The sequence below is a fragment of the Glycine soja genome, chromosome 9, assembly GCF_004193775.1.
Source record: "Glycine soja cultivar W05 chromosome 9, ASM419377v2, whole genome shotgun sequence".
Lineage (NCBI taxonomy): Eukaryota > Viridiplantae > Streptophyta > Magnoliopsida > Fabales > Fabaceae > Glycine > Glycine soja.
In genome coordinates, this window is record NC_041010.1 from 34,128,468 (window position 1) to 34,141,259 (window position 12,792).

The 12,792-nt window shown below is 33.4% G+C and overlaps 1 protein-coding gene across 2 annotated transcripts; it reads right to left on the reverse strand.

Moving 5' to 3' along the window:
• Window positions 1–3,137: 3,137 nt before the first annotated feature.
• Window positions 3,138–9,997, reverse strand: LOC114367252 (homeobox-leucine zipper protein ANTHOCYANINLESS 2-like). 2 transcript variants are annotated; one of them, XM_028324401.1, is made up of 10 exons: window positions 9,735–9,997; window positions 9,485–9,580; window positions 8,171–8,394; window positions 7,950–8,067; window positions 6,411–7,106; window positions 6,026–6,127; window positions 5,744–5,956; window positions 4,546–4,717; window positions 4,093–4,457; window positions 3,138–3,840 (listed from the first exon to the last, which is right to left on the reverse strand). In XM_028324401.1, exons 3-10 carry the CDS (start codon window positions 8,383–8,385, stop codon window positions 3,490–3,492), a joined length of 2,232 nt encoding a protein of 743 aa, XP_028180202.1. In that variant the 5' UTR covers window positions 8,386–8,394; window positions 9,485–9,580; window positions 9,735–9,997; the 3' UTR covers window positions 3,138–3,489. The 2 variants fall into 2 exon arrangements, with proteins under 2 accessions (XP_028180202.1, XP_028180201.1); XM_028324400.1 differs by lacking the exons at window positions 9,485–9,580; window positions 9,735–9,997 and adding an exon at window positions 8,539–8,981.
• Window positions 9,998–12,792: the final 2,795 nt, after the last annotated feature.

The window sequence follows — 12,792 nt, forward strand, 5'->3', positions numbered from 1 at the left end:
TATGTCGAGCGTGGCCCAGTACCTATGAGAAGTGGATGACCATTCTCGACATGGTTATGTCATTGCTAGTCGGTATAGTATTGTATTGATCCACTTATCTAGGTTGTAGAGTTGGACCTTCTTTCCACTTAGGGGTATCATGCCAACAAAGCCCCGTCTCATTTCCATTGGACTTGTAAATGAAAATCACTTTATGCAGGTATATAATATCCACTAAAGATACCATTTGTCTTTGTAAACTAATACTGATTTATTCGCTAACTTTATCTTTTGTATGTATGATGATGAAGTTTTTTCTAAGGGATCATTGTCCCTTGCCTCATGTTGTACCACAATGGAGAAGCTATTGCACACCCAAAGCTTGTTTATGGCCAAGGCATTACAATCAACAAATACAAGTTTTCAACTCAATACAATTTCAATAAGTTGGAGGATCTTAATATGTAGTAAACCTTTCTAATGATTGAAATATGTAGTAGACATTTTATTCATGACAAACGTTGAATGTGTATCCCATTATTTCTCAATATGTTGATATTTCTATGAATTTTTATTTGATACATGTAATTGCTGAAGACAACTATAGTTTATGGAAAAAAATATACAACGAAAGTGTGATTCTGTTATACATAATGTGTAACGAAGTGACACTTCTATTGCATAATTTTTTCTGGAAAAAATACACAATGAAAGTATGATTTTGTTTTATTATGTACCACAAAAGTGTGATTCTGTTACACATCATTAAATAGAACCATACTTCTGTTTTAACCCCCCATGCACAACGGAATCACAATTCTGTTGTGAATTGTGTTTCCACTGTATAAGGAGGGATGCAAAAACCATGCACAAGGAATCACTACATTTACACAGCGGAAACATGATTATGTTGTGTACGATTTTTTGCACACACCCCTTGTGCAGGGGGAACACAATTCTGTTGTGCATTTCGAGAATGAGCAATTTTGGAATATGGAAGAATGGTAGGGGCCAATAGCAACTCTCTTTAAATAAATAGACAAACTAAAAAGGAAAGAAACGTTGCATCCCTGAAAAAAAAGTATTCAATATTTGGTTGCATCATCTTTTACAATTCAAACCAAGTTTATGGTGTTTGGGCAAAGATAATTTGTGAAGAGAATTACAACAAACTTTTTTTTTAATTATAAGACTAAAAAGATTAATTTTAAATTTAGAGAAAAAAAAACTTTCTCATATATATATATATATATATATATATATATATATATATATATATATATATATATATATATATATATATATATATATATATATATATATATATAAATGGTGAAAATTATTTTAACTAGTTTTAATCTTAATCATTCACTTGTGATAGATAAGATTCACTCTATCCAATTCTTCAACCATTTTAAATTATTTTTTTTACTTCCTTGCTTATCTCTCAAAAGAGTGAGATTTGACTCCTCCGAGGAGATACATTTTAAAGAATTAAGTGTATTCACACTTGTTGATTAAAAAATCAATGGTCATATATATAACTAACAAATTTAAAGCTAATTACACTTAAATGTTAAGTTTTTTTTTTATTGTTATTATTGCCTTTTATATTCTAAAATGCACCCTCTCACTTTATAGAAGTAAGCAAGTAGTGTTAGACTATAAAAAAAAAAAAAAAAGCAAGGTTAGTAGTAAGTATTAACTTTGGAAGAAAATAAACTAACAAATAAATAATAATTTATTATCATACACTACTAAAAAATATATATATTTACAACACCATCTTTGTTGCAAATGAAATTCAAGATTTTAACTGAACTGTTGTGATGTATTTTTGCCTTAAAAATTGTATTTATAGAAAAATTTATCCAAATAGGACCTAAAAAATCATCTGTTATCAATTAAAGTTGTCTTAAAATTATAACATTCTAAGATGGTTTTGGAGTAAAACCTTCTTAGAATATTATGATTCTAAGACAGTTTTTAAATAAAAACAGTCATCGAATACCGAACATATTAAGACGGTTCAAGAATCGTAGTGAAAATTAAACATTTTCTACAATGATAGCTTCAAAGATGGTTTGTTAACTGTCATTAAAAGTGTTAAATAATCATAGTTAAAACACAATTTTCTAGTTGTGAGAATTCTTTGCTGAGAAATGGAGGAAAATGAATAAGAATAAAAATTGAATACAACACCTTGCACATGGATATTAATAGTGTAAGAAATGACTTTAGATGTCAAATCTTTGAACAGATTATTTCCATGTTTTAAGAAGCACCTTAGTGCAAAAAAATTATACATCATGAAATTATGAACTCTACAATAATTTGATTCTTCTCTTTCTCCTTCTCTTAATATAATGTGTTTTTCTAGGCAAATATATGTGCTTTTTCTTACGTGCGCCTATGCATGAATCCGTTCGTCAATGTTGCGTCTGCGCGTTCCTCCACGTCCGCATTCGCATTTCAATGTGTCCATGCACACAAACAAATAAATGAAGCAAATAATTGACATGAAAAGATATAGTTAAAAAAATTGAAAAATCAACACATTTTAATTTTTTAGTTTATTTTTAGTTCAAAATTAGTGTATCATTCCTAATATCCTCTTACGCATCAAGGGATCGAGCAGTTACGTGAATTTTGGTAAATCCCTAGCAGTATCTTTCATTATCACAAAAAGAAAAGAAAAAAAAAAAACCTCTTCCGCAACAAGGCTCACCTCAACCATGCTTCTTTATTATTACAACTTTTCCAGAGAACATTGCAAAAGGCGTAGAAAGAAGGTTCAAAAGGCGAAACAGTTACATGTGAAAACGTGAATCAATTGAAATTCTTGCCAACACACGAAAATGAATGCAACCAACAATTAACAAAAGGTTATTGTTGAATCTTATAAAACGGTTGGACAACATCACAAGCTTTCGAGCATTAAAGTTTCGTAAAAAATAACATTGTTCTTAACAAAATTCTAATTAAGAAATTATAATCCAAATAAACTTGTACTTAATTCCACCATCTAAAAAAAAAAACAAATACTACCAGCTAAAAAAACACAAACATGAATAGGAATAAGAATTTGGTTCCACAAAAACCCGCACAGAGAGACAAAGCAATAATCAAACGTTAGAATTAGAAACCCGAAAAACATATGAACCAAAATATGAAAATGCATTCAAGAAACGAACATTGACAACTAATAGCAGCAAAGTTGAGCAGTTTCACTTTACTCTTAAGTAAAGGGTGTAAGAATAACACACAACATATCCTTTTGGACAAGTAAAAGCTAAGACTTATAACAAGTAACGAGTCAATACCCGAACCACCACAAAGCATTCGCGGTTGGTTCGTTCTTGACTCAAACCCTTTTCTGCCTCAGCCTCTTTCTCTACTCTAGATATACTCTATACACCCAAAATATAAAACCCTCTATTATGTTTTCTTTCAAAAGAAAAAAAAAAGTCTTTTTTGTTTGTGATCATATTTAAGTCTTAAAGAAATGGATCACGCAACTCCAAGTGCATCTTTGACCTTCTGAATGGTGTTTGAGATGAGGCTATTGACAGTAACAACTGACTCCATTGTGAACTTGGTTGATTGGTCTCCATTTGGCAACATTTGTAACCCAACTGTAAGCAGGCAGCTGCCACCACCATCACTGCCATCACCGTTGTTTGAAGCGCCATCTGGCAGAATAGCAAAGCCTGATGGGCGGAGAGCGACAAATGATGAATCTCCACAGTTCATCACCATGTTCAAGGCTTGCATGTTGATCGGGGAATACACTACCAATGAGCCGGAAGCATCAGTCCATGATTCTTGCAGATATAGCACATTGCACTCGCTATTAGCAGACTGCAAAAGAAGAGAATGTTAGAATGCAAGGTGATGTTTGTTTGGATAAGTTTTTCACTAAGCATTTACAGGAGAAAAAATAAGTCATAAAATAGGCATATGAAAAAGCTTTACCCTCTTATAAACACAGAAAAAATCAATTTGACTTGGATTAGTTATAGTCTACTGTGATTTTTTTCTTATTGAAAGGCCTGAAAAAACCAAAAACAAAAACAAAAACTTGCAAAGGATGTGATGGAAAATAGCACTTACATGAAGGATGGAAACACAATTTCCACGATCTTGTCCTTTAGCAATATGGAGCATCTCCTTCATTGGTCCATCTTTGGACAGCATGTCCCACTCGCCTCTCAAATTTTCATCACGCAGAAAATCAAACACCCTTTGCCGTGACACCGGCATCCAAACAGAAGTTGAAGCACTCAGCACAATGCCAGGAGCCTCAGTTGGGTCATCCATATTGATTTTCCGGGCCATGATTCTCATGTCATCAGCCAGATTACCAATGTTCAGTATTTCCCACTTGCGCACAGACGAAGCACAGATCCCTGAGCAGAAGTACTCGGTCATGCGTTGTGCGAGCTTCAGCATGTTTTTCTTACCCTCTAGGCTAATGACTAGTAAAGAACAGCATTCATCAAAATGGGAACATCGCCATATTCGTCAAAGTGAACAAGCATTTAAGGAAGTGACAATGTGACATACCTGTGGGGTCCTCAGATGGGATTTGAGACATGAGGATTGCCAAGCAGTCACACTGCCTTAAGAGGGTGGCAATCCATCTCTGAGCACCAAAGCCAATGCCAGAACTAACCAATGGGCGATAAAGTTGGTGGACAACACTCTCGTCATATTGGGAATGTTCAACCCAAGTAATCTACAACAGTGTAATTTACCTTCAGTCAATCTGGTGATTATTACAAATTCAAAGCAATATATTAAAGATATTTTAAGATATGCAAAGCCTAGTTACTTCAATAAAGTAGTTCCAGTAATATTTTCACCAGGAGGAAAACACTCATCTCCTAATCACTGTAGAAGTACAAACTTGACAACAACAAAAAACTCAAATACTAAATGTAAATAGAGAAAGGGATACCATTAAAAGCACTAATTGAAAAAAGAAAGAAGAAATTGCAAGAATTAAACATAAATGGAATTAGGGAGGTTTTTGCATATAATAAGCATAGCCCACACTCAATAACAAAGAAATTGTAAAACCCTAGGTTAATATTAAATTAATATCCCAACTTAGAAGTCCCTTGAAAGGATTAAAAAAATGGAACAAATTTCAAAAGGTTTATGCACAGGGAAATCACAACGGATTTAGCTTATTATAGATTTTTTAATATGATAGCAATGAAGGATTGGTCATATTAAAGGGCATGAATTACCACATTAACAGGCAGGGGTACCATATATACTATAATTGGACTGGATGCACACATCACTATCATACAGAGCATATTCAATCCAATGACACCATACCCATGGATTGGCTTGATAAACCTTGTTTCAATCATTTCTAAGAGTAGTCAACAATTTAAGTACATAATTATAAATAATTTAGGGAAACTTTGGGGAAAAATATAGTACAACAAGAGCATGAAAAACGGTACAGTGAGATTAGGTTCATTCCATATTAGAACAGTCCTAGTAAACAAGAGACCTATAGCCACAAATGACACCATCAATGCTTCATAATATAGAGCAGGTATGATGGAATCAAGCACAAGCTCTTGCTAAACTAAAATGTCAGCCATAACAAACCACATCATTCATACTAAAAGTAATAAAAAAATCCAAAAATATTTTTTAAAAATTGAACCTCCAGCAAGCATGAGATGATGCAATGCAATACAAAAGAAAATAAGTGTCTAAAATATCTTATTGTAGCACTTACCTTGGAGAAACCATTGGGCATATCCTGAATAACACAGCCAGAGGGAAGCCTCCTGCAGCTCATTAATGGATGTGAATTGGTAACATTACGACCAATGTCAACTGAAACATCAACCACAGCCCATACACCTTCGCCGTGCTGCTTGCTATACCTGAGGAAACTCAATGAACGAGCAGGGACTAGTGGAGAAAGCAATTGAACCTCAGCAAGCATCTGAAAAGCATTCCATAATCAGTTGAAGCCAAATATAGCAAAGGCCAAACACACAGTGAAGAAACATACCACTTGCAAAGCTCCACTTCTGCTTTCACCCATGCCACTAGACAGTACTTCCAAAGTGGCAGCACTAGCAATCATAGATGAAAACATCTCCGCCCATCGATCCTGTTGGCATAAATGATAAATTAAAAAAAAAAAAAAAAATCAACTGTGACAAATTTAAGACCAAATAATCATCATAGTCAATCACAAGTTATTAACATATCATATTGTTCTACAATAAAATTTCTTTGAATTATATGCCATATTTTATGAACTTTGAAGATAAATATGGCATACAATACAGTGAAGCTTCTTTTGAATTTATTCTTGATTTGTAAATGACTGGTCTAAATCTCCAATAAAATCAATTAAACTTCAACTAAGACTAAGATATTAGGTGTCATACCACATCCATCAATGTTTCAACAATGCCCAAACTGCTGGCTGGTACTACTCCGGTCCCTCTTGTAGCTTCAGTCACATAACCAGCAGGTTTTGATCCAACATAAGGAGAAAACAGTCTTGCATACTCATCATGGTTGAGTACTTCATTCCTGCCATCAGAGCTCTTAATCCAAAGAGAGGTATCTGGCTGAGCCATCTTAATTAATTCATTCATAGCATTTAATGCAAGGTCTAAAAGCATAGATCTCTCAAGCTGGATTTCATTTCCCATCATTCCCATTGGTGATCTAGCACCCATACTAGACATCCCAGGTGAGGAGCCCATAACTCCATCTCCCACATCAAATCCCATTGGCAAGGACATGCCAAAATTGCTTGGACCACCAATTCCATTTCTTCCAATAGCAAGCTCTAGACCAGAATTTGAGGGTGGCAGAGCCATAGGACTGGCCAGTGGCGAGAGTGGCCGGCCCAGGAACTTGTTTGCCAATGCACATATTCGGTTCAGTTCATCCTTCAGTCGAGCATTTTCCATTCTAGTTTGGTGCTCCTCCAAGGAAATTTGACCAGGAATGGCTGGGCCACCACAGTTGTTACATGTCGGATTTGCCAAAGCATCCTTCATTACACTGTTCTCAGCTCGGAGCTTGTCGTTTTCCTGCCTAAGAATCATGTTCTCATGGCGTTCCAGTTGTGTCTGATTCAAGAAAAGCAATTCATTTAGTAAAACATCCACAATGGCATCAACAAAATGTATAAATGAGAACAAATACCAATGTATACCAACTGGAACCAAAGCACATGTCCCTATTTCATATCTCTCTCCCTACCCCCACCCCCGATTTTAAATCACGGTTCAGTTTTGTAGCAACCCTTGATATTGTGGGAAGCCAGGAAATTGCCGACACATGCAGCTGACAGCCACAATTGTGATCGCAATACAATTTCACCCAAAAAACTTGACATTGTTGCCAAAATCACAATTACGGACTATTTTGTAAAACTTCAACCATCAGCCCCCCCCCCCCCCCAAATGGTAATAACGCTTTGACCGAAAGAAATAACGATAATGTTACTTTTTAACCACCACTTATCCTTTAATTAAAGAGACAAGTAACGGAGCCAATGATTTTTATAATTCAACCATCCCCCCCAAAATTAGGTAATAATGCTTCAGCGAAAGATAACGATAATGCTACTTTTTAACCACTTATCCTTTAATTAAAGGGACAGGTAACGGAGCCAAGTGATTTTTATAAAACTTCAACCATCCCCCCCTCCCCAAATTAGGTAATAACGCTTTGGTCGAAAGACATTACGATAATGTTTTTAACCGCCTATATTTTATTAAAGGAGCAACTAACGGAGCCAAGTGATTTTTGTAAAGCTTCATCCTCACATCCCGCCCCCGAAAATTAGGTAATAACACTTCCGCCAAAAAAATAACAACCGATAACGATAATTTTAATTTTTAAATACTTATTCTTTAATTAAAGAGATAAGTAACGGATCCAACCGATTTTAATCCGTTCCAACTTACCTTCATTTGGGTTCGTCGATTCTGAAACCAGAACTTGACTTGCTTGTTCTCCAAGCCAAGCCTCTTGCTAAGATCAGTTCTTTGCTTCTCATCAGGATGAGGACACTCCTTGAAAAACCTAAAACAAAGACAGCAAAAAAATAAAAATCAACCCTAGCAAACATATTGTTACAGATAATCACATTTTGTAAAAAAGATTTGAGAATTTCATAGAGCCATACGCTTCAAGCTCCTGAATTTGTTGAGGGGTGTGTCTGTGGTATTTCTTCTTCTTTTTATGTGGCTGATCATCCCCAGCATCCTGGTCATCACCAGATCCGCCATCAAAATTGTCACTTCCAGACCGGCTTTCATACTCATCGTCCCTCAGCCTCCCCAGCAAATTACTAGTATCAAAACTTTCTCCGATTTGACCCATCTCGCTATGGCCTTCCATTCTCCTTTGCTGCAGAATAATAGTCCAATTAGCAACAATAACAACAAGGATTAGTAGTAACATGCACAAATCAAATTCATAATCCATACAAAAGCAAACAACAAAACATGATACATAAAGGGAGTTCTAAATCAAAGGGGAGATGAAGCATACAGCAGCTAAATTCAAGGTAGAGGGATTTTGCTTTGAAATATCAAAGGGTGAAGAAAAAAGATGTGGATCTACAGTGTAAACACTAGCCATGAAGCGATTCTATAGAGAACTATGCACCACAACCCTATAAAAAGTTATGGATCATCATTTTCTCTCCCAAATTCCCAAAGTTTTTTTATATACCGAATATGCAAGTACTCTATTCTCTATTTCCTTCTCCGACCCTTGTGTACTCCAGGCTCTATATATTCTGAAATTGTCACTATCACTTTTTATCAGACACTTTTTCAAGGTTTTTCGCTCAACTTTTTGACCTTAAACCAAAATTGAGTCAAATGTTCACAACATTGATTTCTTTGGAAATAAGATACACACATCCACAGAAACAAAAACTGAAGGGGGGGAAAAAGGTGTTTCCTAGTCAAGGCTCCATGCATGACTTTTAACTCATTACTCTCAATAGAATTAACCCATTCACAGATACAAATGTCAGAAAGAACAAGATAAGAAAGAAAAAAATAAAACCCTTTTTTTCTGAAACAGTGTTCACATCTGTTTCTCCAATTTGCACAACCCTACAAATCAGAAAACTAAAAGTAATAAATAAGAGTAAATGCCCTTAAATTTTAATTTTTTTCATCTTGTGTTTCACACCTGGACTGGCCAATTCTTTGTCAGCACTCAATTTTTTTTCCAAAACCCAGAAGGGTCTATTGTGCCAAAGTCGTTGCACAAGAAACAAACACAGCAATATGGAGCGAGAACTTTTTTATGTAAAAAGACAAAAAAAACAAAAACAAGATTCATGCTGAACCTTACTCTTAAAATGCATGGTACCAAATCAAAGCAAAAGACCCAGTTGACTCATCCCCTACCCTTCACTGATACAAGTTCGAAAGAACCAAACTTTATAGAAAGGAAGCCAGGTACAAAGACAAGGTGATACCTTTTAGTTTAGCAGTTCCAAAGCAAGATAGCAGAAAAAAAATTTGTCTTAATTTTTCAGATCCTTCGAAACACTCTCTCACACACACACTGGGATCTGTGAAAGGAAGAGAAAAGGACAGAGAAAATATTATTTGTGATATGTCATTACAATAACACGATATATATACTAATACTATAATAAAAACAAATCAATAAGAAAATAATATTTTATTTTATTCAACACTAATAAAATAGCAGAGCTGACTTACAATGACTCAATGGAATCAGAAAGTCAATGGCTTTCTCAACTCCATGAATTGAATAATTGTTTTTTCTTAAATTAAAAAAAATAGAAACTTTGAATGAAAATTCAAGACCCAATTCCCATGTTTAAATCCAATGTTGTATTCTATGATTCTATCAATGTCTGTTGCTTTGGTTGCTTCTTCTTCTCTTCTCTCTACACTCAATTGCATGCACAAGTTTCTCTCTCTAAATCTTCTGAAATCAGATTATAGTCCCTTTCCCTATTCTCTTCTCTCTCTACATATTCTCTTGTTATACTTCGGACATTTGGCAATATATAGAACCTAGGAGAGAGGGTGAAACGCGCGTGGGGCCCACTGACAAAACAAAACAGCGGTTCGTGATGTCCGCTCTCTCCCCAGCGCGTGAAACACGCGCGCGTGGGATTTCTGTCCTTTGACAATGCCTGGTTTTTAGATTGCATTGCCTTTCTAAAGCACTGATACAGTGCAGGCAGGACCACGGTATCACCGTGAAACCAGTTTAAAATTATCCAATAAGAGGGTCCCGCGTTCGAGGGCAATACGGTCATTAAATAAAAAGTGCGGTCATGTTTAAAAAGAAGAGGATTTCTGGCGTGACTCTGGGATTGACCAAAATCCGAATATTCAATGATCGTATTTTGCTTTTCTTTACCTTTTTTTATTGTAAAACGGAAAAATAAAAAATAAAAAATAAAAACATCCTAGTATGCATGCAAATGTGAATTTGAATCCTATTTTTACTACATTTGACGTGGAGTTGGATAAGGAAACAAAATCACAAAATCCCCTTTCTCCTGTTTCAACATTTTTTAAGAAGGTAAGAAAAAGACTTGCTTCAATTGTTCGTGAATACAGACCTCTCATGATAAGACTCTTTTGATTTCTTTTCATTTTTATATTTATGCGATTTTAGTTTTTCTTTTTTGCAATTTTAGTTTTTAAAAAAATTATAATTTGGTTGAATCTTTAATTTTACATATTTTTTATTTTTTTCATTTTCATCAAATTAAATCTTAGAGCTAACATATTTATTGAATGTATCATTAATCAAAAATTTAATTTATTAAAACATAAAAATTAAGCATATACAACATTGAGAATTCGGCTACACTATGTTTGACAAAAAAAACTAGTTAAAAATTAATTAAAAGTTAAAAAAATGAGTAAAAAGTTAAAAAAATTAACTTATTAAATTATAAATATTCAGTAAAAATAGTTAAAAATTATAAAATGATCAAAAAATAATAAAATAATAATTTATTTAAAAAGAATAACTATAAAATTAGATTAATATATTGAGGATAAAAATAAAAAAATATAAAAAATTAGAAATTAAAAGCTAATGTTTCAAAAAATACTAACAACTATTAAAAAAAATTGTTTATCGAATAATCACACAAACTTTTCAGCTAATAAAAAAACTAAAATCTAATTAAAATGTCTTATTAAACATAATCTTAAACTAAAGTTATAAATTTCTTAAAATTATAAAAAGAAAAAATAAAAAGACGAAAATTGCAAATAAAAAATGAAAAGAGAACAAATTGTAATGTAGTCTTTTACTTTTATTTTATATTAATGTTAGCATGATACTTTTATATTATTATAATTTAATCATTTGTATATATATTATTAAAAAATGATTTATTAAATAACTTTGACACAATAAATATTCTTTTATCATCTTGATATTAGTGGAGAGTATTTATCAATTTTATTGATAATTAATTTTTATCAAAAAATTTAACTGATTACTCTCAATAAAATCTTTCTTAACAATCATTTTTTCATCCGTAAATTATAAATCCTAAACATTACTTAATGAAATCAAACTCAGAACCACTCACAGGTGATACAATGAATATTTTCAACAATATATTTAATACTTTAATAATATAATTAAATGACTGGTAGCATTTAACATTTTCAACAAATGAAAACTGATTTTTCTTAAGCAAATGAAAACTGATTTTTTTTTAAGCAAATGAAAACTTATCCTTGAAAAGCAAGATTATATTTAATATTTCTTTCCGTTAAATTTTTAAAATGCGTGTCACTCATGATTTTTTTATAAAAAAAAGAACAATATTTAGACATGGCAAGAAAATCCGTACCCGTGGGTATCCGTCCGAATCCGTCCCGACTTTGACGGGTAATATCCGAGTTGACCGGGTATGGGTACGGGTTCAGGTTTTCCCCGATAACCAAAAGTCGGGTACGGGTACGGGTATGGGATTACTAGACCCGTCCCGACCCCGAATCCGAACTCGTCCCGCCACTTAAAATCTTTAGAATTTTTGCATAATTTAATCAAAAGGCATATAATTTTTATTACTAGTTAATTTTATTTTAAAACTTTTACATAATTTAATATTATTTTCTTAACTATTTATGTAGACACACGTGTTATAATAAATTTATTGATATATAAGTAGTTAAAAATAAATGTTTAACAATCAATTTATTTTTTTCTAAAATCAAATTTTTAATATTTTTTTACAAAAAAAAATATTTTTCTAAATGGTGTGTGGAACGGGGTTGGGGATACCCGATACCTACGGGGATGGGACAATAAACTCAAACCCGTCGGGTATCGGGTATGAGTATGGGGATATGTCGAGGAGTCGGGATAAGGGATTGGGGAGACAATATCCATACCCGACCCGCCCCATTACCATGTCTAACAATATTAAGCGCTCTGGGTGGAATGATCGGGAAAATCAAATCCTAATTTCTAAAAGAAAATCATTATAGAAAATTCAACAAATCATCCCAAAAAATGACAATCCAATCCAATCTATATTGCAACATGTGTACTTTTATTGTTCGAACCCACAATCTAGCGTGGATAAAAATGATTTATCCATCATCGAATCCTTCTCATCCTTTGTCTATTAATCAATAATCATGCGTAAGAATCTTTCTCAAAAAACAGAGAGAAAAAAAAAATCATATCCTCACTCTTTTTTCAACTATCCCAATCAGGATTAAAACAAAAAGTTTCAAGGGAGAGAAAATTCTAATATTCCCATTTTTT